We start from the raw sequence: 25022 nt of genomic DNA on the forward strand, positions 1-25022 counted from the left end.
TAAACTGTGCCTTTGTTCATTTACTTAGTGTCCGACCTGAAGCAGCCTGATGAGTCAGGGTCACAAACTCATTTACCTGCATAAGGTTAAGTAAATAAAAACAACAATACCAGTCTGAACAGATGTACAGATGATTGCATTAACCTTCGTTATCTGCCTCGTCACCGGGGGCTCTTGTAGATTCTTGCCGCTCCAGCTGCCACACAAATTGCAAAGCATCTTTAAGGGAGTTGAAGATCTTGGCTCTATTCCAGTGCTGTATCCTCAGACGCGCTCGGTACAACATAGCATATTGCAACTTCAGCGCTTGCAGTTTTTTCTTTACTGGTTGAAATTCACATTTCGCCTGCTGTACCGCCGTTGGGAAATCCGGAAATAGTGCAACCTCCACCCCCTGATATGTGGTTGTGCCTTTTTCTCTCACCAGGCGTAGTGCAGCGTCCCTGTCACGATATTTAAGGAGCCTGGCAATGATAGGACGCAGTGGCGCTCCTGGGATGGGTTTAGGCGCAAGAGAGCGATACGCTCTTTCAACTACTAATATGTTCGAGAAGTGTTCCGCTCCTAGCATGGTTTTAATCATCTCCTCCACGTACAGCTCCATTTTACCTGCATTTGTGGTCTCTGGCACACCTGTAAATCAGAGGTTATTGTGTCGGTACCGTGCTTCAGGTCCACGTTCTTAGCTTGGATGACCGCTAGTAATTTTTCCATCTGGTTGCAGGAGTCTCCACTTTGTCCTCCGCGTTGGAGATGCGCTGCTCAGCCTCTGTTATACGTGTGCCATGCTTGTCCAGCTTAGCCGCCATATTATCCATGCGCAGATTTAGGCTCCCGATTTTGCTGTTCATTGTTTGGAGACTCTGCTGCATTGCCATCATCATGCGCTCTAACTTGGTATTGCTGCCAGATTCCAGGTCAGGCTCAGTGCCTGAAGCGGCCTGCATCTGCGAATTCTTCTGCCTTTTGGATTCAAAGGAGAGTTTGGTTTGCTGCTGCTTTCCTGGTTTGCCCATCTTCAAACACGAAGGCCGTAGCTGATCACAGTGCACACCTCTAGTCCTGGGTGCCAGTAGGGAGAGGTTGCAACGGTGATCCCGCTATCTCCACAAGAGTGTGGTCTAATATTAGATTATCGTCTTGCCTGGCACAACGTGCGCACTTCGCAGGAGAGCAGCACTGTCCCACTACGTCACAGCTTCACCACCTGCCCAAATGTACTCTGTGCCAAAAGTAGCTGCACCCCACTACGTACGGCGGTCAGGGTACGTTGCCTCTTGCTGAGTTTTTACTGTTCTTGCGCATCTTGAGTGTCAGTGCGCTCTGCTTAGGTGCACTTTATGGAGATGTCCCATGCAAAAACGTATGTCTCCCACCTCTCCTATCCAGCGCAATTCCAAAAGATGCTGCCACCACCAGCAGCGCTCACAGACGCCTGGCCGCTCTCTTTCTACTGTCAGCCGCTCTATTCTCTCAGGGTGCACAGGGGCTCGCCAATCACACCATCACACAGGCCTGCCAGTGCGATTTCTCAATGTATAAAATGGCCGGCGCAGGCACTTCACTGATTTTTTATATATTAGCCCGCAGTTTTCCAGACTAATGCGTACTCCGTAGTTCCCGCAGTTTTATTTGATCCAATAGCGGCGGTATGACCCCAAAAACAGTCTTCCAGTGTAATAAGGACTCACTCTGCCGTCATCTCTTACTAGCGGTGGACCGCGACACCCTCTTCCAATGTGTGTCCTCACCAAGGGTAGACAGCTGAAGGTATTCTATCACTTATGCTGCAGCAAGGTTCTGGAATCGGAGCTCGCACGGGGATGATACCAGCACGCTGCCACAGCACCAGTCTGCCCGCGCCTAGATTTCTGTGCGTCCTCTGCAGCTTTCTGGCAGCATGTCTGGGTCCAACTTCCCCAACACCCGGCGTAGACGTCTATATGCTGCTCCAAAACATCCGGCTGCCTCACAGGTATTCATCGTTTCGCGATGGCCACCATGTTGTCGCCGGATCCGTCAGCAGTAATAACTGGGAGATATTTAGCAGCAATCAAATTAGCACTCGGTTCAGGTGCAGAAGGTGCAGAGGATATATAATCTCCGTCCCCCGTGCCTGGATGGCTGCTAAAAGTGCAGGATTATTAGCGGATATTGGCCCTGTCCAGCAGAGCAGCACTAACGTGCGGCCATCTTGCTTCGGGCTCACTAGCGCCCACCAAGCCAGAGCGATAAATTAACAACAGACGCTCTTGGTATGAGGTATGGGGGTCCAAGCTATCTAATATGGACTTGATAGGATTGTTTTTCTTTTTCACTGAAAATAAACTTTTAGTCTTCCATATTGATCTATGTTGTGCAAGGATACCCCATTAGTCGTGGTCTACACGTTTCAAACCCTAATTCCTTTATGGGTTCTCCTCAGGACAAGGGCTGGGTAATTTCTTGAAGAGCGAGGAAGAAATTTTTATGTTGGAAATCTCACTGCTTCTTTAGTTTAGGAAGAGTAAAAATCCTCTGAGGCAAAAGGTTTTTACTCTTCCTAGAGTTTTTTGCCTCTGAGGCAAAAAAGATTTTTACTCCTGAGGAGAATCCATAAAGAAATTAGGGTTTGAAATGTGTAGACCATGACTAATGGGGAATCCTTGCTGAACGTAGATCAATATGGAGGACTAAAAAAATGTTTCGGTCAAAAAGAAAAACAATTCCATCAAGTCCATTTTAGATTTTTTAAATGTCTACATTTCATTATAGAAAGGTAATATTTCTCTCTTGCTTAAAAAGATATTGAAGATCAAGAAGTGATATGAGCAGGGGGCGTGGTTTGGACGCCGGAGGAAATGCCGGCTTAGAGCTTCACCTCCTCCTGTGGCGACCAGATCCATACTACGCATTTGGAACGCCTAAATTGAAGCACCGTTATTATTAGAGACGGAATCTGTGTTCGGAAGGTTTGGACTCACTCGTGGCTGATTTTGACAGTGCTACGGGGTTCCGGCGCGGAGAACATTGAAAGAGCTCCGACACCGGGAGGAACACTGCTGGCAATGAGAGACCTGCGGGGCTCCCGCAGCGGCTGAGCCTGAGTAGCCGAACGCCTAACCGGATCTACAGGCACCCACTACGCAGTGGACCTCCCAAAACAACTGCAAAGCCAGTAAGTGGGGGTCTGAGGTGCGCGCTGTTTACTGCTTTCCACCGCTCGTTATACTTAACGAGACCCTACATTACCCGCGATCGCTCCACACAAAATGGCGGACGCGCCCAGAACATAAGCAAACAACGGGCCTCACAGTGTATATGAAGGACCCACAAGCCGCCCACAACCGATCGCTTAGTTTGCGCTAATGCTCAGGTTCCCGCGCTGCCAACTGGCTCCACGCTGAGGCTTCCCCTGTGTCCCCGGTGCTGTTTCACGGACACTTGTGCGGAGGACCTCGTGAATTCAGAGAATGGCGGGCGAGCTAACAGTCTGAAATCGGCTCCACCAATGGAATGTTGGTGATTGAAAGTAGCGCTTGAAGGGAGCATTTGTATGCGATTTTCAGACACCAAGACGCGACGTCTGATGAAACACAAAAGCCCAAATTACTGATCTGGCTGTAAGAACACACATTGTATGCTCGAAGGTGCTCCCCAGTGCATGCAGCATGTAAGTGCAATCACATGCAGCGTGTGAAGCAGTATAGAAGGCAGCGCTCAAGAGAAGGCTTGCAAAAGGCAACAGGCATTTAAAAAAAAAAAAAGAGTTTTCATGCTTCATGATTGAACATACAGGAGTACAAATGACCATGCATGTGGCAGAAAACTGAATACAACTGCTCATGCCCTCAAGGCTAATAGCAAGCAAACATTACACCAGAGCACAGAACACAGCAAAAGAAGTAAAGTGAAAAATAGCAAGCAGGCACAACAGCACGAACAGGACAAACTAAGCAAACCTAAACAAACCAGAGCAAGCTAAACAAAGCAGAACACAGCAAAATAAGGCGACATGATGAAAGCAAGCTAAAACTAGCAAACAGTGCAGCACATGCAAGCACAACAGAGCAGACAAGGCAAACTACAACCTTGGTTCACCTGGCCTCTAGATCAATGCTGCTGCTATCACCTGACACAGGATACCTGACTCTCCTTGACGCCGCTTGATAGGGCCTTGTCGCTGGCAGCCGGCACCTGACTGAGACTGTCGCTGTAATTGGGACATCTTCAAATGTTTCAGACGGAACCTGTAGATGAGATCTGACCTACATCAGAGCCTTTCCTTAATTCACTACTGGCACAGTCACACCTTCTATGACTTGAGCTCTCAATAATAATACGCCCTCAGTGACACACACTAAATTACAGGTGATTACCCCGGAGCACTGTTCATCCTCCACGATCTCATCAGCCCTCGGGTTTGCCTACTGGGCCTCCCTCTCAGAAAAGTGAAGTAGGGGAACTCCAGTACCAAAGCGCTCCGCTACAAGTGACACCATGAGTAAGAAGAAAGCAAAAAATCTTAAGAGGCTCAAGGCCGACCCATCTGCACCAGTTTCACCTGGCAATGGCAATGGCAGGAAGGATATCAACGACACAATGGATACAATTTTAAATAAGCTTGCGGAAGTGCATGACGTCGCGAAATCCACAAAGGAGGAAATCGTTGCTATTAGACAAGATATTCGAGACACCAACTCCAGACTCACTGAAACGGAATCACGGATCAGCCGTCTAGAAGATTCTGAGACAAAAATCTGCAAAACTCTTAAAAACCTTTCTGTATCCTCAGTTCCCAGCAGAATCACTCCGAGCCAAAAAGGTCCCAAACCCATTGTTTGTAAACCCCTAAGATATCAACATGTGGAACAAATGTTATCTTTTGTACGCAAAAATAACCACATTCTGTGGAAATTCAGCAAGATCTTCATTTCACAGGATTACAGCAAGGAGACTGTTGATGTGAGAAAGGCCTTTCTTGCTCTTCATCCGAAGCTGCGTTCGTTGGGCCACCAATTTGGATTCATAGGTCCAGCAAAGTTTTGTGTGGTCATTCAAGGTGCCCCTCAGATCTTCACGGATCCGCAGAGACTCAAAAGACTCTTGGACGGCCCAGATGATCTCCATATGGACACGACGACGCCGGATTCCGCATCTGCTTCTAAATGAGTATCCTTTTCATTATACAGGTTCCTAATCTCATGTCAAAAAGAGTTTATCTACACTCCAGCCGCCTGCTGTCTGTTATATTTCACATGCCTGTTCCACATGAGTACTATGAACACTACTCTGTTATTAAGTCATTCTGTTACTGATATAGGTCCTAAGAACATAGGTCCTGACTCACAGGTTCGTGACTAACGATGGCGTGGGGGGGAGGATGCCCTGCCTCACTTGTACCATGTTATTTCCGTCAGAATACCCTAATCTATGATCACACCTTAATCTACACTATGGGGTCGATTAGGAGTTCCCTCCTGTGCAATTAGGATGTGACCGCCACCCTGGCGGTCACATCCTCTATTTTTAACATTGCCGCGGGTGCAGCTTCAAGCTGCACCCGCGGCAATGTTAAAAATGCACGCATTGCATTTGCATGCAGAAAGAGGCAGGCACCGCGCGGTGCCTGCCGCTTTCTGCATGCAAATGCAGGGGGGTACCATAGGTACCCCCCCATGTGCACCCCCCACCCCCCCCTTCATCTAGGGGGCCCGCAACGGGCCCCCGCAGTGAAGATCCGTATGCTTTTCCGCGGCGGAAAACCCGCCGCGGAAAAGCATACTTTGCCAGCCATCCTAATATGGTGGACTAGAGCTTTTCCGCCGCGGTTGTAATCCGACCGCGGCGGAAAAGCTGCGGACGGAAACCAGGACCCACCAACCATCCTAATCTGGCGGTGGGTCTTTGGTCAGTCCGCTGCGGATTTTCCGCATCCTCGGGGCCGGCGGTGGCTTCCGCCGGCCTCGAGGATGCGGAAAATCCGCTATCATAATGACCCCCTAAATGTTAATGACATAGCCTATCCAGATAGCTATGACATAGCTTGTTGGTATTATACTTAGTAGCCCGTGGGTTTCTGTTCAGAGGAACGTAATAGAAGATTGTATTAGAGAGAAAATGCTATTACATGTGTGCCACAAACTGTTTTGCTCGTCCCGTACCTCACTGGTACCATGTTACTCTCTTTAGAATGCATTAGCTTTTGATCACACCTTCATCTGGACTAAATGTAAATGGCATAGCTTATTGTCAATTATATTTATTAGCCTATGGGTCAGAGGTGGAATTATAGAAGATTGTAGTAGAGAAAACACACTGTCTCAAGTGTGCCACGAATTGCCATGCTTACATCACAAGTGAATTTCACCAAAGTGTAATGGTTTATGATTGCACTACTTCAGGCACCCAATGTTTTACGATGTTTTACTTGTTGATCCAGTTTCCAATTTTCACTATGGTTTCTGTTCATTGCCATGGGAGGGACGCTGTTTTCCCTCGTCACCATGCCTATTACTTTCATTCGGGGTGGTATGGGTGGGTTGGGTGGGGAGGGTTGGGTGGGAGGGTGGGGTAAGAGTTTGAATTTTCTTTTGTTTCTTATGTATGTCATCCTTATTTGCTGCATATCAAGGTCCGACTGTCCACATTGTCAAAACTCAAGAGGCGCTTTCTATTGCTCCACAAGTGATATTTATCTCATGCCTGCTGATATTCTGCTTTTGCAGGTTCATGTGTTGTTATTTGCATTGTATGAACACCGCTACGTTTTGCTCTGTATTTACCGCAGGCCCTATGGTCACTCTGATTATCCATCGCCATTGGGAGGGTCCATAGTTATAGCCCATTGGGTTTCTTGTCTCTCGATTGTCCTATCATTGCCCTGGATACGTATTATTGTGTCCAATATGACGAGTAAGTTCTTATGTATGACTGGATTTGATCTTCCATTATTTCTCTATGTCACACCCCACGATTGACACATCTCTTGGCATAGCCAAGGTGGATAACTTAAAAATACTCTCACTTAATGTCAAAGGTCTTAATCAACCTGTTAAACGTCAGAAGATCCTAGACTACCTCCGTAGACAAAGAGGAGATATTGTCCTACTGCAAATCTAAAATCGATGCTAAACAATTTAATACACTTGGGAACAAATTCTACGTTGAAGTGGCAGGGTCTGAGGCAATAGGCAAGAAAAATGGCGTTTTAACACTGATAGCAAAAAAATCAAATGTTGACTTGCGCTCCTTCACGGTTGATACTAAAGGGAGGTAGGTCACAACTAAGTTGCTCAAAGATGACACTGAATTTTATGTTATGAATGTTTATGCTCCTAACAACTGTGACTTAAGTTTCTGGTCAGACCTCACTAAACAAATTGAAACTATTCCTGACTCATCTGTACATATCCTTGCAGGTGATTTCAATCTACCCCTTGACCCAACTCTTGATAGGGATTCCCGATGTACCTTCCGCGGCAATAAGTCTCACAAAGCATTTACTAACCTCTGTACTGGTTTTAACTTAGTGGACTCATGGCGGTTGCAAAACCCGGCTGGGAGAGACTAAACATTTTGCTCACCTCCACACGATTCGTATTCCCGTATCGATTATTTACTTATCACAAAAAATGGCATCCGAAAAAATGGCATCCCAAGAATAGAGGAGACAACAATAGAACCAAGGGTTTTATCTGACCACTTCTGCATCCCACTGTCCATCTCTAACGTGAAGCCGTCTACCCGTCAATCTATTTGGCGGTTTAATGAGGAGGTACTTGAGAAGGAGCAACATCGGTCGGCCATTGAATCAGCCATCAAAATATACCTGGAGCATAACAAGAGGGGGGACACTACTGATCTGACCCGCTAGGAAGCCTTGAAAAGTACTGTCAGATGGGTTATTATTAAAATTAGATCATCCATAAACCAGGATCATAATAAGGCCCTAGAAGAATTAGAAAGAGAAATATCTGCCCTAGAGAACAGGCATCTGCTTGATAGGAGTGAGGCTACACTGAAAAAGTTGGCCAACAAGAAATATGAATACAATAAAATAGTAAGTGAAAGAGCAGGGGTCTACCTATATAGGAGGAAACAATTTCAACTCTGTGAATCGAACAAGGCGGGCAAGAGCCTGGCTGCATACCTAAAATTTAAGGTGCAGAAAAACACGATTAACTCCATTCAAGATCAAGCTGGAGTGGCCCATTCAGATCCTGTCAAGATCGCAGATATATTTAAAGACTTTTATGAGCATCTTTATGCAAAGAATAAAGAGGTGGAAGAAGCCAAAATCCAGGATTACTTAGGGGAATGCGACCTACCGTCTCTCTCCCTTGATGACCAAGCTGACCTTAATCGTCCAATCTCGATCTTGGAGATAGAAAAAGCTATCAAATCGTTAAAATGTGGAAAGGCCCCCGGCCCAGATGGGTTTAGTGCTAAATTCTATAAGAGCTTCTCTTCTCTCTTATCACATCCACTCCTATACCTGTTTCAGAAACTCCACGACACGGGGGAAGTAAAGGGCACACTATCTGAAGCTATCATTGCCGTCCTGCCTAAGGAAGGGAAAGACCCAACACTCCCTAAAAATTACAGGCCTATTTCCCTTATCAACCTCGACTGTAAGCTTTAAGCCATGATCCTGGCCAACCGCCTCCAGAAAGTTCTACCCAAACTTATCCACCCCTCTCAAGCAGGTTTTTTGAAATATAGGCTATCCAGTGACAATACCAGGACATTAGCACATGTACTCGAAAAAGCGAAGCTCATTACCACCCCCACAGTAGCAATCATGCTCGATGCCGAAAAGGCTTTCGATAAAGTAAATTGGAAATATCTGGAGGCAGTGCTAAATAAATTTAATCTAGGAACATCCTTCACGAGGATGGTAATGTCCCTTTATTCCTGCCCCTCGGCTAGAGTTAGATCGGGGGGCTCGTTCTCCACATCATTCCGACTACAGCAAGGAACCAGACAGGGGTGCCCCCTCTCCCCTTCATTATTTCTACTGGCAATCGAACCATTCCTTCATCACATACGGAATAATGATGGTATCTCGGGAATGCCCTTTAATGACTGTACGATAAAGCTAACTGCCTATGCGGATGACGTTCTGGTTGTTTCGGAAAAAGCTGAGGAGGCTATACCTGCCCTCATGTCTACTATTAGCAAATTCTCGCTGGTATCTGGGTATAAATTAAACAAAGATAAAACGGAGGTTAAACTGTTAAATATTCTGGACAATAAGGATGTATTGGGGGACTCTGGCCTAACTTGGCAGCCGAATTACTTCAGGTATCTGGGGTTGGACTTTGACAAGGACTTAATTTCTACATTACGCATCAACGAAAACCTGACACTTAAATAAATATCCACACTGCTAGATGGGTGGTCTCCTAAGTACCTCTCATGGTGGGGTAGGGCCGAAACCCTGAAAATGATGGTCACTCCACTGGTAAATTACCTGGCAAGTATGCTACCGATGACTTTTTCGGAGGACTTTTTAACCAGGGTTGACAAGCTTTTTGGTACTTTACTGTGGCAGGGGAAGAAACCCAGGATATCAATGACGAAGCTACAGCTATCTAAAGAGAAAGGTGGCCTGGGTCTCCCCAGCTTCAGAAATTATCAAACAGCGTTCCTATGTAAACAATGCGCACACTGGCTGATTGAAGACTCGGCCTACAACCCGCTGTGGTTGGAAATTGAGAAATCCCTCATAGATAAGTTTCCCCTTCCTGCCCTACTCACTATGGATCTCTCCCACCTTTCTCACTCTAAATACATTCTACTAAACACAAGACGTGCTCTCTTAAGGCTCGACCAGTCCCACATAACCGACTTAAAAATAAAAAAATCTACCTTGGTACCCTTGTGGCGGAACCCCTCACTTAAGATTGAAGGGAAACCCCTCCAATGGGAATATTGGTCCAAGAAAGCTGTCAATTTAGTGAGTGACCTATATGATGAGACACACACTCTACCGTTCTCCTCGCTCCAGTCTCTACATAATCTTGCACCGATAGATTTTTATGACTTTTTGAAACTAAAAGTCCTCCTCTCTACATGCTCCCTTAAACCCTATGACCCCTGGCTTAAGACTCATATACCACATATCATGGCGGCTGGTCATTTTGTCTCAAAAGTATATAAACTCCTCCTCCCTCTACCCAGGAAGGCCCACAGGCAGAATGAGCTTAAATGGGAGTCTGAACCCAACTCTACGGGCTTAACGTTTGACTGGGAAACTATTCATACCACTGCTTTCTCGAACAAAATCTCTCCAATCCTGTCCCAAACCAAGTACATGCTACTAAACAGAACATACTGGACACTGGATAGGCTTTTTAAACTCAATCTGAGAGATCGCCCTAACTGCTGGAACTGTAACTCAGCTGAAGGAGATTTGGCCCATATGCTTTTTAACTGTCCCTCCCTAAAACTATACTGGGAGAAAATCTTTGATTGCATAGAACATATTTTCAGTTTCAAACCTGCAAAGGAATTCATTTATGTCCTACTGAGTGTCCTGGATCCGAACCTAGTTAATGCATATGACCGCCAATTGCTTGACCTACTGCTCACCCTGGCCTGTAAAGTAGTTTTATGTGAATGGAAGAGCGCCTCTGAGGTGTCCTTTAAAATATGGCAAGAATGGTTATCCTTTTTACGAGGAGCTGACCAACCCTGCACTACATTCCTCCCTATGGCGCACATCCCATAAGAAGCTTTGGAAATCTCTTGATGCATCATCATTTTCATTTGATCTTACGTGATGTGCTATGGTTATGTGCACTATTTTGTGGTAAAGTGGATTTTATGTATTTTGTAGTGTAAATTGGTATGGAGTTTCGTTGGTATCCCCAACGAAACTCAATGTTGCATGAGTACACAGATAGTTGGACCTAACTGGAGATTGGAGATCCAGGGGCCTGGACAAGGACATTGTATATGTAGCATTCGCTTTAGATTCGGACTTTATATTCGGACCTAATGGTATGCGTTTATATGTAACGCCACGAGACTGTGTATTACCCTGCCTTAATTTATTTTTTTGTTATGATTTTGTATGTAATTCATTTCATGTATTAGGTGATTTTGTGTCTTTTACTTTGCATTTTTCTTCCTTTCTTCTATTTCTTTTTCAATAAAAATGAATTGAATACAAAAAAGAAGTGATATGAGCATTTGTAAAAAATATCCAGAGGGCATTTTATTGAGTAAAAATGATCTTCACAAAGAAGTAAAATTGTTAAAATGATGCAGCCATCTATTGTTGTTTCGTGTTTATATTTATAGAGGTTCAAGGTGCTTGTTGTAAAGCACGCAACCCCCCGTATGTTGACACATGTAGGGCAATATAGCATGCCGTTTGTGACATAGCTTTAATCATTTGAATAAAATGTTGTTTTCTTTGCAGGGGCAACCAGTAACAAAAAAATTAAAGGTGTGAAAAGAAGTAAAAAAAAATCACTCCAGTGGGGTAAAATCGATAACATCAGCAACATAGATTTGCCTGCAGATGTAGATGGAAAGCACAGATTAGTGGAAACAAATACAGCTAATGAAAAAACAAATGAACAGTTAGGTTCTTTAAGTGAAAATACAGAAAGAAGGTATGATTCTGAGAGTCAAGGAAAGAAACGAAAAATTGACAAAGTAGCAGAGAACAATGAAGCGAAACATAAACCTGTGAAAATAAAAAAGTCAATACTTAAAGTTTCTAGTAAATACGAATGTCCTTTGTTAGAGGAAAGAACTGAAAGGCATTTGGAGGAAGAACCTGAAAATCCCAAAACAGAAGAGGGCTTTGCTTTACCACCCAAAATGGTGTCCAGAGTCTGTGCTTTAAGAAAATCTCTTTTGCCATCAAAGCAAACTCAACGCCTATCCAGTTTTAAGGGATCACTAGAAAGTTTTGGTGCAGCATACAAAACTCCTGTTGCTAATAAACGGTCAACACCAGAGTTTAATCCAAAAAGTGTGACATCCAGGCTAAGTCCAACAAAGTCTCCACGGCAAAGAGATATTACTCCAGGCTTGACTGGTAAAGAAATCAGAAGTAAATCCAAGATGCCCGTTTGCAATTACAGTGAAGGTAACTCTGTCTCTGAAAATGAAGATGACGGCCAGTTAAAAAATATGGACCAAATCGAAAATATGGACATGGTGCTGGATGTTCCAGAAGCATCACAAGAGAATCTTAAACATAACACACATGAGAAAAGGAGGAAAAGTTCCAGCTTGAAAGAAAATTCTTCAGAAGATGCAGTAAATTTAGAGGAGGATCCCAAGCTTTACACCCATGGCAAAAAGATTCACCACAGAAGGGATTGTTTAAGTATTGGGCCTGTTTTGGAACAGGATTGTGGTCCTTGCAAGCATGATAAGCCAAGAATGTGGTCTTTGGAGAATGAATGCTTTTTAGAAGTTGCAGGCGGTCTTCAACAAAAGGCAGATGACAAAAAAGCTAAAGTGTCTTGCCAGAAAGAACGTTTTCCAAACAGTGTAAATGTATTGCAAGACGATCTTGAATTTAACACACATGTCAAAAATATCAAAAGGTCTTACTGTAAAGAAGTTCCTGAACATATTGAACATATTAAACCTAATAACAATAATCTGAATCATAATAATAGTTCTTCCCATTCAGAATGCAATGAGGAAGAAAGTACACTGAGAAACATTACACAGTCCAATTCTGATTATAGTGAGGATGACTCTAGTTCAGGAAAAGAAGATAGCATTGAGACCGAACAACTGGGACATATTTCTGGGCAGTGCGATAGAAGATCGGAAAAGAAGAAACTAGGCACAGTTGATAACAATATCCATGCAGTCACTCCCCGAAAAGAATATTACAACAGACTTTCGTAAGTATTTTCCCTGATGTTCAAGAATACCAGATAAACACTTGTATATATTGTATAAAAAAATTCCTAGTGATAAGCTTATCCACTGTTGCATTTTTGTGAAGTTGTCGTTAACCTGTTACATCCATTTGTTGAGAGGCTAACTACATCCTTAAATAGTTTAGTATTCTTGTGAGCTCAGCCTCCCATTGTGTATACCTGGGATAACCTTATTCCTAAAATATCCTCTTTATGTTGTACAGTCTTTAACATAGTTTACATTTAGCAACAAAAATGGAGTCTGTTTGATGCAGGACATGCATTGAGTTTAGAGTAATTGCTTAACAGATTTCACATTATAATAATTATATAAACTCTTTATTAAATCCATGATCTTACTGCCAGCCCAATTGCTAACCTCCTCAGGTTGTAGTCTAAGTTTTCTGCAGATGTGCCTGTCGACCATAAAAGCAATCAACTATTGCACATGATTATGATCAGAAATAAAAATAACAGCAATTACACAGGATTGTAATCATAAATAACCATGCCAAAAGTACATAATTAAAAATTACTTTAAAAACTTCCATCCAATTTCCATAAAATTAATTATTGTACCAAAAATATATACTTTTAGGTACATTGATTGCTTTTATAATAAAACGTGCAACAATAAGGCAAATCCTGGTTCTGCTAACTCAAGCATATATTTTAGGGCAATGATATGCAATCTAATATCTTGTACAAGCAGAAGAGGTTTTAAGTAATGACGCCTAAAACTATTGTAAAATCACAAAGAAGCATAAAGTGCATAGTGATTTGCTTGCTCTGGCCATCACAAGGACAGGGAGTCGTATCTAGGGGGCACATTTTCATGGCTGGAAAGGCAACTAAATGATGAGGAATCCCTAGTCTCAATCTAATTAATATAAAATGGTGCATTACATTTGAAACATAAGTTACAAAATTTTGATAGCCCTCCTTTAGCGCAAGTGAAAAGTAAAATATAACCGTTGGTTCCCCCCTCGCTTCTCACCCAAACTTCCCTTTTATAGGTCATAAAGGTGTCTTTAATATACTGTTTGGAGAGTCATGTTAGCATTGGGGGGGGGTTAGACTGAATTGGCATCTTGAACAAATCGGTATAAATGGAGTTGATGTAACTTAGCCAAGGAATACACAGTGCTTTATCGAAGGACAGGTAATCTTAAATGATTGACTTAGTGAAACTAGCCTCACCTTTTATCCAGAAAGAACGCCAAAGTAGCAAGGGGTAAAGTGTAACTATCTGCAAGATACTGTAACCCTGCCTCTCTATGGAGGCAGAGAAAGGTATACATAATAAACGCTTGAGGAAACTATTTACCCACATACCAGCTTCATATTTGGCAATTGCTAATACCTTGGCCTTGTAAATTGCTAGCATATCTTTTGTTCGGTCGGCTGCCCAACTTTGCTGAAAACCTAAAGATTCCATGGGGTTTATCTTGCCCCTAACGTTTGTGACTTCATGTGACCATGAGCCATTATCTGCAAAAGTAATGCCCAAGTAAGAAAAGATGTCGACAGTAGCTACTGGGGTATTATCTATGAAAAAATAATCTACATTTCTTTTGCTTGGCCCCACAAATCATTGTATAGGGTTTATTTTTGTTAACCATCAGTTTTTTTGCTGCAATAAAATCCACAAAGGTGTACATTAGTCTCTGTAAGCCTACTGGGGTCCTTGCCCGCAAAACAGCATTATCTGCTTACAATAGCAATGGTATAGGACTCCTGGCGACTTGGGGTGTCTGCTTGTATTGCTTGTAGGCCCTTGTCCTCCCGGTTAATCAACAGAGAAAATAGTAGGGCGGGGGCAAGAACATAACCTTGCTGAATACCACTACGGTAAAATTCACAGTGCATTCGTCTTGTGGACCAAGGTGTACTTTACTCTATAATTTCTTGTATAAACTTGCAAGAAAGCAAATAATCGATCTTGGCTCATCAATGGTAAGCAAGGTTGACCAGTGAATAGAGTGATCGACTAATTCAAAGTCACTACTTAAATCTGCACAGCAGAAATACAGTCTACTACCTTTAGCACATTTATATTTACCTATTAATAAGTCCAAATTCACACATTGCTCTATGGTCCCCATTCCTTGTCTAAAACCAAATTGCATTGAGGATAATATTGAGTGTTTGCATGTCCACTCTTTCAATCTCATTCTCTTAGAAGAATCTAAAAGTGATATTGGGTGGTAGTTCTTCGATTCGGTTTTGTTCCCCTTTTTATAGATTGGTACTATAATAGACATTCCCCATGAAGGCGTCACAGCCATATTAGAAACTCTAGTTAAAATGGACCTCACAAATCAACAACAGTTTTATAAACATCCACTGGCACCCTGTTGGGTCCTGGGGCTTTACCCCTACACTTTCTTTCAGTGCTAATAGCACCTCTTCTATCGTGATATTCAGCGCTAGGGGAGGCCAAGGATACTGTTTCTCCCTTGATATATTCTCTTTCCTTGCAGCTGGCAAACTAAAAATGCCTATAAATTGAGCACTCCATGGACAGTCCTGTGCTCTCCATGCCACTGGAGTCAAGCTATCCTAGCTGATGAGGGGTGAAACCCCAAAACCGGTCCTAGGATGCTTGTCTCCAGTCCAGGGAGGACCTGGCCTGGCAGTTCGGGCTGGACTGTTCCCATTGGGCACAGGGTCAAGAATGATTTGCATATGGCTGGGTTCAAACTGGAATGGCATGGTGAGCAAAATAACTATGGATTTAGGCCCAGATCTCTATACTGGGGTGAATGTATGACATTGTTCTGCATTCTGTCCATCAATTGTTTTTTTTGCAGGACTCACAAACATAGCAGATGTACCGACTGCTCAATTACAACTGCATTAACTGTGATGCATTTGTATTACGGCGAACAGGACATCTCTAGCTTCATGCTAGAGTGCCCTGTACATTAAACTCTAAATACAGTGCAGTCTGTTCTTCTGAGCCACCACTTTGCACCTATCCGCCCCTCCGACTTTCTATATTGTAACTAGGGACCTGTGCTGATTCTGGATCTTCATCATCTTTGCTTTTTAAAAGTGACACCCTCCAATTGACAAGTTGTAGTTAAATGATTTGGCTTGGTGCAGGGCGTCATTGGCTCTTTTACGGTGCATGTAATAATCTTAGTATGGCCATCATTAGCCCTATATAGTGCATTCGTCAATGGGCATTGTAACAACGATTATTAGCCTCTCAATACATGGCCTGACTTATAAAGGATGTCAGTGGCACCACAGTGCATCCATCAGCATGTCTTGTACAGAGCATCAAGTTCCTCATGCACTGAATGAGTGTGCCTAGTGACAGACCTCTGATGCTGCACACAGTGCTTGCACCGCTCCTAAACTCAGTCAGTGCATGTGTCAGTGGGCCTAGTAAGCAATGTCAGTGGGGCCAAACCAGTGGACGTAGCCTTGAGCTTAGTAAGCAGCATCATTGGCCCCACACACTGTGTCATTAAATCTGTTAGGGAGAATTAGTCCACAGCTGAGACTTACCGCATCTCTCATCTTGTCATAGGAAGAAATATTAATATTTTTCAATTGGTACAGGTGTACTTTGACTGATGATGTTTTACATACTGATGCCACAGCCAGGCCTATAACCTTGTTTCCTGAAACAAGTGCCCTTTCAAAACTCTTTGAAATGTAAAAAAGAAGAGACTTAGTGAAGCATTCGCCCAACTAGAAACACTTCTTACTCCAGTATTGGAGCTTTTATAGATTCATGTGCTTGAATCATTCCCGTTGTTGAGATGGGAGTCCCCGGTATATGAAAATAGCAAGGCTAAACAAATACAAAGCAGAAATCAGGCCTATGCCCATTTCAGTTTTGTAACATCTCTATCATTTTGTAAAAGAGACGAAAAGTAATTCCTGAACCAAACAGGGCCTCTCACCCTCTAGAACACTCCTGAGAGAACCTTAGACCATCAGATTTTCACAGCACATGTACATTGTGGAGAAAGTATGTGCAATCTATAGGTCCTTTCCCCTCACGTCAACTTCCTGTATCTACACCCCTTCCAGATCAGGGCCGATCTCTAGGCTTATTGCCATCCCTGAGATTTCCTATGAGGAACTCAATAGACTGAGTGAAAAAATTAAGTCCGGATCCCCTGCCGATCCTCTAAAGCCCTCTCAATTTAGGGAATCTTCCTCGCTTTTTCTGACCCCTCTTCGTCAGATAATGAATTCTTCCTTCTCGTCCGCCGTGGTGACGGCGCAATGGAAACAGGCTTGGGTGTCCCCCATTATTAAAAAGCCAATCTTGAATTCCACCGAACCTGAGAATTTCAGGCCTATTTCCCTTCTTCCCTGCGTGGCAAAGGTGGCGGAGGCACATGTTAACATCACTCTTACAAATTTCCTGCGCTCCAATAACACTCTGGATGCCACGCAACATGGCTTCCACTCTGGCCACAGCACAGAGACAGCGCTCTTAGCCATGACTGAACACCTGCGGACCATTCTTGACTCTCGTCAAATGGCGGCACTGATCCTGCTGGATCTGAGTGCCACCTTTGACACGGTCACGCATGGTGTTCTGCTTCATCGTCTGGAAGAAGCAGGACTTTCGGGCTTGGCTTTGGAGTGGTTCAGATCCTTTCTCACCGGAAGATCCTTTCGTGTCTCCACTCCCCCTTTTCTATCCCAGGTACGCTCCATCGAGCAGGGGGTCCCTCAGGGTTCGGCGCTGAGCCCCACATTGTTTAACCTTTATGTCCAGCCACTGGCGGCGGTCGCCAGGCAATGGGACCTCTCAATGGTCTGATATGCGGACGACACGCAGCTAGTGGTTGCTTTGGCGGAAGGTACTACCCTGAATACCTACAGGTTTAGAAATGGTCTGACGGCGGTGGCGGACTGGATGACTTCTAATTACTTGCAATTAAATGCACGTAAAACAGAAGTTTTGCTAGTCGGCAACAATGCTAATCTCTGGGGCGAGCACTGGTGGCCGAATACTTTAGGCAAGGCCCCGGAATCCAAGAAGGAAGTCAAAAACTTAGGGGTGTGGATGGATTCCTCCCTTAATTTCTGTATTCACACTAAAAAGTGGCAGGTACTTGTTTTGGCCTTTTACAGGGTCTCAAGCCTATTTTGAAATTCTTCGATCCACCAACCCCCCAGCCGATAGTCCAGTCGACTATTCTTTCCCGCCTAGACTATGCTAGTTCCTTGTTACTAGGGGCTAACCAAGCAGAGACCATGAGGATGCAGGGTATTCAAAACGCGGCGGCCAGAGCCTTGGTAGGACTTCCACGATTCCATCCTATTGCCGATACTATTCGGAGACTGCATTGGCTCCCTGTGGCAGAGCGGATCCAATTTAAGACTCTGTCTTTCTTTTAAGATCCTGAAACTTGTCACACCTAAGCTTCTCTGCAATTTGTTGACCCCGTATGTTCCTCCGCGTGCACTGTGTTCTCTAGGGCAGCACCTGGTTGCGGTTCCGCGGGTGAAGCGCTCTCGGGCGGGCGGTCGCTCCTTCCGCTACCTCGCAGCCAAACTGTGGAACTCATTGCTGGTCCAGTTACGGGGACTAGAGGATTTGCTGATTTTTAGGAAGGCTATCAAAACCCACCTCTTTCCTTTAAAGTAGGCTTCTGGTTGCTGTTATGTTGAGCTTTCCCGCTGCGGCAGTCAGTTCTTCTTTTGCTGTTAAAAGCGCTGGGACGCCCCTTTGCTGGGGCAGCTGAGCACTATATACAACCCTATAACATAACTTAACATAACCTGGAAAAATAAAAGGTAATCCTCTCAGGGGAGGAGAATGGGTCACAAGTGAATCTATGAAATATTTTAATGCTGGAGAACTACAGTTACAGATAAGTAACTTATTTTATTACTCCAATATTGTAACTTTTATAGATTCACATGCTTGAATTAGAGTATCTAGCAGTCAGCAGCACATTTTCTATTTTATAATTCTAAGAGTGTGCTCCAAAGTGTCAATATCTAAAGAAACAGATTTAACTGAAACCATAGTCCCCAAACTGATAAATATTGCATACGTAAACAATTACATATTTTCACAGAATCATAATTAGAACCTCTAAGTGTAAAAGATCAGATTATGAACATATATAAATACATACATGTGCACAGACTTACAGCAGAAAGGAAGGAGGGAAGAAGGAGCAAGCTCACCGTCACTGAAAAAGGTTCCTCAGCACTGCATGTCCTACTGCTACATCATTTTTAGTGGCTGCATCCAAGCTGTAATGTCTGGTGAAGGTGTGGGTACTCCCCCAGGTTGCAGCCCTGCAGATATCCTGGATAGGTACTCCAGCAAAAAGAGCAGTAGATGTAGACATTGCTCTTGAAGATTGAGCCTGTGCCCGCAGAGACTTTCCTGCCGCTTGATGGCAGTACTCGATTGCACTTGAGATCCAAGAGCAATCCCCCTTTTGGATAGAGGATAGTCGTTCCTGGGCGCACTGAAGGATACAAATAGCCGGGTTGATTTGCAAAATGTCTTAATTCTTTCTAGATGAAATTTCAGACAGCCCTGAATATCCAGCGATGAAGAGCTTTTTCCTCCACAGTTGCTGGTAGTGAAAAGAAGGTTTTAAGGATAAGAGTCTCGTTCAAATGAAAGTCCGATGGAACTTTGGGGATCAAGTTGGGATTAGTACGAAGGACTACCCCAGTCGTCCCTAAACTGTAGAAACAGTTCCTGTATAGTCAGGGCCTGAATTTCTTCAACTCTCCTGGCAGATGTCAACGCCAAAAGAAGGGCAACCTTCCCTAAAACATGGACACACATCAAGGGTCATCGGATGCCTGACTGGGCTTGACCATAAAGTGCAAGGTGCATAATCTCAACCTGGCCAACAAAACCTGCTGATAATTATTGCTTGTTAAACAAAAAGATTCTATCAAAGTGTGTTGGTGATCATTTTTAATTCTTAGGTTTTTTCAAATTTTTAAATGTGGTGTTAGGCTCTTCCTCAGATTAGTGAGACGAAGGCACTATGTGCTTTTAAAATACCCCTCACACACTAAGAATCCCTTAGTGTCATGCTTCATCATTGGGGTCTTCCCGTCCCTCTACGAGGCGGACGTGCTACGACCTACAGATTACGTGGGAGCACTGTTTTCGTGACAAAAGGCTATGTGTTGGTGCAGTGTTGGTGATGTCAGTGAAGTGTAGGGACCTATTTATGTGAGTAAAAAGATTAAAAATTCCCTGGCTAGTAGAAAAAATATTTTTATTCGCTTCCCTAGCTGGGAATGTTAAAAAGGGGGTTGTGTGGTAGAGCTATTAGCTAGCTACCAGGTCGACATGTTTCACAGGCAGTCCCCTACTGTCTGCTCATCAGGACCTCTAATGGTCCCTACTAAATGATACTCCGTTCTAAAGTTTGCCTAGAGTCCTATAAACTGGTAGCAAAAATAAGCTGTCAGTTTGAGCTTCAGGGCGTGAGTTGGCCCCAGGTGAAGCGTAGTAAAATTTCCCCAAAAATTGTTTGAAAATACTGACACAGTGGTCTCTGTAAGAGAAAAGGGAAAAAAAGGAAGACTATAAACACATACAAATGTGGCACATAGTTCACAGCGTCCTCATTTTGTCCGTGTTACCATTGTTTAAGAGGTAACTAATTATAATGCATAAACATTTGAGCTGCATTAGAAAAGGCAATAGATTTATGCAACGGTTCATTACCAATGATTGTTTGCTCCTTCTTTAGAGCCTGTCGAATGTGAAGACAAACACAGAATCTCGACATTAACACACACACATGTGACTCGTACATAGAAGAAAACACCCGTTAAATGAGTGTCCTGAGATACAAAGAAAATGTTTTGTTTCGATCGAGTTACTCGTTTTTCGAGTTGCGATTGCAAGTGAAAGATGGATCAAAGGAAACATAAATATACATACTTTCCAGGTCTAGGTTGCGTGCCTCATGAGCCGGCAAAACCATGGGTTTTCAACGCGATCAACTGAAAGAATAAATAAATAAAGCCGCACCCTCCCACCAATTACGTTATTCAGAAGTTCGTTTTTACCTCGTTGCTTGAGAAGACCAGATTTTTCAGACTTTTAGTCACAGTCTCCTACTTATGTTACCGCATGTGTGCACTGCCTTAATCCCACCCTCGTGCCGCTCCGAGGAAACACCAGCTTCACGCAGTTGTCATCTTTTTAAAAGAATGCTCGTTATGCAATGTCATCACCGTTTGGCAATTTCAGACACTAGTGTGCTAACCCAAAATGGCCGTTTGCCGCGGAACACTTCCTGGTTAGTTCAATTTCCGTAAGTATTTCTTCTGTGTTCTTCATTCACATAGCGAAAATGTTACTATTGGATTCCTTTTAATTTTTTAATTTTTGAACTTACTAATTTACTGACTTTGTTGGTATTTTAATAATAATCTTGTTCAAAAATATTGTAAAAGGGATTACTTTACAGAAGTTCAAGTGTCTACATGGACTGATATCGTGATGGAGCATAATCTCGGAGGGGTTGTATGAACAGAGGTTGTGATTAATACTGCTCAATATTTAGATAAACAGATGTTCATTTCTAGTTTGTACTCCCCCGTTCGGTATCACACATACTTTTTTCTGAGGTTCAGACAGTTCGATGTCTGTGAGGTTTACCACTAGGCTTGCTTCTTCGATGCCCCTGTCATGCTCCTCGTGGACACTCTCGGGGGTCCTCCGCTGCGGTGTCCCAATGCACATTGGTTCCTCTCCTGTTGGAAGAAGCAAGCCTAGTGGTAAACCTCACAAACATCGAACTGTCTGAACCCCAGAAAAAAGTATTGGAGAAGGGACTTGGATATGTTCCCACAGCTAACTTGGACAAATTCCATCTATGTAAGGAAATACAAGAGTTTATGAGACGCCTGAAACTCCAAGTCTTCTTTAAAGATAAAGAGGAAAACCAAAACCAAGGAGACACAGGACTCAAACCGAGATCCAACTTTACCCCGATGGATAACACATTACCCATAGAACTACTTGCATTCGAAAACGCTGCAAAAAACGGTGTTCCGCGGCAAGCGGCCATTTTGGGTTAGCACACTAGTGTCTGAAATTACCAAACGGTGAGGACATTGCATAACGAGCATTCTTTTAAAAAGATGACAACTGCGTGAAGCTGGTGTTTCCTCGGAGCGGCACGAGGGTGGGATGAAGGCAGTGCACACATGCGGTAACGTAAGTAGGAGACTGTGACCAAAAGTGTGAAAAATCTGGTCTTCTCAAGCAACGAGGTAAAAACGAACTTCTGAATAACGTAATTGATGGGAGGGTGCGGCTTTATTTATTTATTCTTTCAGTTGACCGCGTTGAAAACCCTCGGTTTTGCCGGCTCATGAGGCACGCAACCTAGACCTGGAAAGTATGTATATTTATGTTTCCTTTGATCCATCTTTCACTTGCAATCGCAACTCGAAAAACGAGTAACTCGATCGCAACAAAACATTTTCTTTGTATCTCAGGACACTCATTTAACAGGTGTTTTCTTCTATGTATGAGTCACATGTGTGTGTGTTAATGTCGAGATTCTGTGTTTGTCTTCACATTCGACAGGCTCCAAAGAAGGAGCAAGCAATAATTGGTAATGAACCGTTGCATAAATCTATCGCCTTTTCTAATGCAGCTCAAATGTTTATGCGTTATAATTAGGTACCTCTTAAACAATGGTAACACGGACAAAATGAGGACACTGTGAACTATGTGCCACATTTGCATGTGTTTATAGTCTTCCTTTTTTTCCCTTTTCTCTTACAGAGACCACTGTCAGTATTTTCAAACAATTTTTTGGGAAATTTTACTACGCTTCACCTGGGGCCAACTCATGCCCTGAAGCTCAAACTGACAGCTTATTTTTGCTATCAGTTTATAGGACTCTAGGCAAACTTTAGAACTGAGTATCATTTAGTAGGGACCATTAGAGGTCCTGATGAGCAGGCAGTAGGGGACTGCCTGTGAAACATGTCGACCTGGTAGCTAGCTAATAGCTCTACCACACAACCCCTTTTTAACATTCCCAGCTAGGGAAGCAAATAAAAATATTTTTTCTACTAGCCTGGGAATTTCTAATCTTTTTACTCACATAAATAGGTCCCTACACTTCACTGACATCACCAACACTGCACCAACACATAGCCTTTTGTCACGAAAACAGTGCTCCCACGTAATCCGTAGGTCGTAGCACCCCCCGCCCCGTAGAGGGACGGGAAGACCCCAATGATGAAGCATGACACTAAGGGATTCTTAGTGTGTGAGGGGTATTTTAAAAGCACATAGTGCCTTCGTCTCACCAATCTGAGGAAGAGCCTAACACCACACTTAATAATTTGAAAAAACCTAAGAATTAAAAATTATCACCAACACACTTTGATAGAATCTTTTTGTTTAACTAGATCTGGAGGGTGATTCTATCAATTCCTCTATACTTCCTCTATTGTTTTGGAGATAATTATTGCTTACCCATATGAGATAGGATTCCAAGACAAGGACAGTCTCTGACTTTGTCCAAATTGATAGCCACAGAAGAAGTGGTTGAATTCTAATAAGGTCATTAGCATTATCAAGGCCTAGTTCTGCAAGGCTAATTTAAGTAGCTGTGCTCTGTGGGACCCCCAACAATATTTTCAAACATCCATTTTCAATTCTCTGTAGAACCATAACATATGTAATCTTTCAGACACCAGAGCCATAGGTTGCAACTGTTATTCATTTAGCTTTTTATACAATCACAAACTCCTTAATAAGCTTTGAACCTAGGTTTTTTATAAATCTAAAGAGACCCTACAAAGTGTGGGCAAACTTGGCTGCAGTGGCTACACCCAGTTGATTCTATGTACTATGATCATCAGAAAGTATACCCAAATAGGGAAAGGTTTAGCCTGGTACAATTCTGGTAGAGTTAAGAAAGACCGACTTATCTATGTTTGGTCTAGGTGCGTAAATCATGATGTGAGTTTTAGAGTGATTCACTGTTAGTTCCACACCATTTATAAAGTTTTCAGATTCATCAAGAAGCTTTTGTAATCCAAGTTACATCCTGGCGATTAAAGCAGCGTTGTCCACATAGATTAGTACAGAGACGGTGCCAGAACCAATCTGCGGCACATCCAAGTTTAAATTGACCAAATGGCGTGCTAAACCGTTCTTATAAAGTGGATAAGGCTGGTTCCAAGACACATCCCTGTCGGACACTCTGAGAGAGTAAAACACTTTTAGTGGTTTCCCCCTTAGGCCCATACCTCACACAGGCCGAAACCTCGCTGTGAAGCTTTTTAAGAAAGTTAACAATGTTAGCATCTACTCCAATGTCCATCAGAATGCTCTAAAGTTTAGTGTGATTTACATGGTCAAAAATGGACTTTAAGTCCATGAAAGCTAAATAGGCATGCTCTAACTCAGCCATAGTGTATTTATTGATTGTGAGCTGTAAATTGAGGCAATGTTCCACAGTGCCTAGTCCTGCCCTAAATCCATATTGAAAGTCAGACACAATATTGATACCCTGGGCCCAGGTCTCTTATCGGTCTAAGACAACTCTGCCCATAATCTTTGTTACTGAATTAATCAGGGAGATGGGCGGATAACATTTTGGGCTGCTCTTGTCGCGTTTCTTGAATATGGGCACAGTGACCGAATACAACCAGGACTTCAGTGGGTCAATATTAGATATGACATACAAGCCAGTCAAAAGTGGTGCCCAAAAATCAACATTTTCTTTAAATACGTTAGCGGGAACCCGTCAGACCCAGGTGCTGTTCCTGTAGTGCAGGGGTAGCCAACTTTTCTGTAATAAACCACTTTTGTTCAATGAAAATCATCACAATATACTAATATTACTAGTGTTGTAATAGTGATCGTAACAAACAAGATTATATGAGTGGCCAACCTATACAAGATTACAATCAGTTATCTTCTCAGTTTATCAGGCAATGTTGCTAGTATTAATGTAGAAAATGCTTTGTCAATGTGGAATGCCTCTGTGGCAATGTATAACAGTTATAGCTGCGATGGCCATGGTGCCAAAGTGATAATAGTATTGAGCCTCTCCTATACTCAAGGTCTTGTCACTCAATTATCAGCTTTGAATATATTTTGGAAATGTAACATTTTTTGACCAAACATCGGTT

The 25022-nt window shown here is 43.2% G+C and overlaps 1 protein-coding gene across 2 annotated transcripts in view; it reads left to right on the top strand.

Moving 5' to 3' along the window:
• CENPC (centromere protein C) overlaps positions 1-25022 on the top strand; it is a 1111772-nt gene that overhangs the window by 676115 nt on the left and 410635 nt on the right. For both annotated transcript variants that reach the window (XM_086961919.1, XM_086961921.1), the window contains one exon: positions 11411-12863. In XM_086961919.1, the coding sequence (XP_086818045.1) occupies positions 11411-12863 (1453 nt within the window). The remainder of the gene's footprint in view (positions 1-11410; positions 12864-25022) is intronic.

Source organism: Lissotriton vulgaris, chromosome 3_1 (assembly GCF_964263255.1).
Source record: "Lissotriton vulgaris chromosome 3_1, aLisVul1.2, whole genome shotgun sequence".
Classification (NCBI taxonomy): domain Eukaryota; kingdom Metazoa; phylum Chordata; class Amphibia; order Caudata; family Salamandridae; genus Lissotriton; species Lissotriton vulgaris.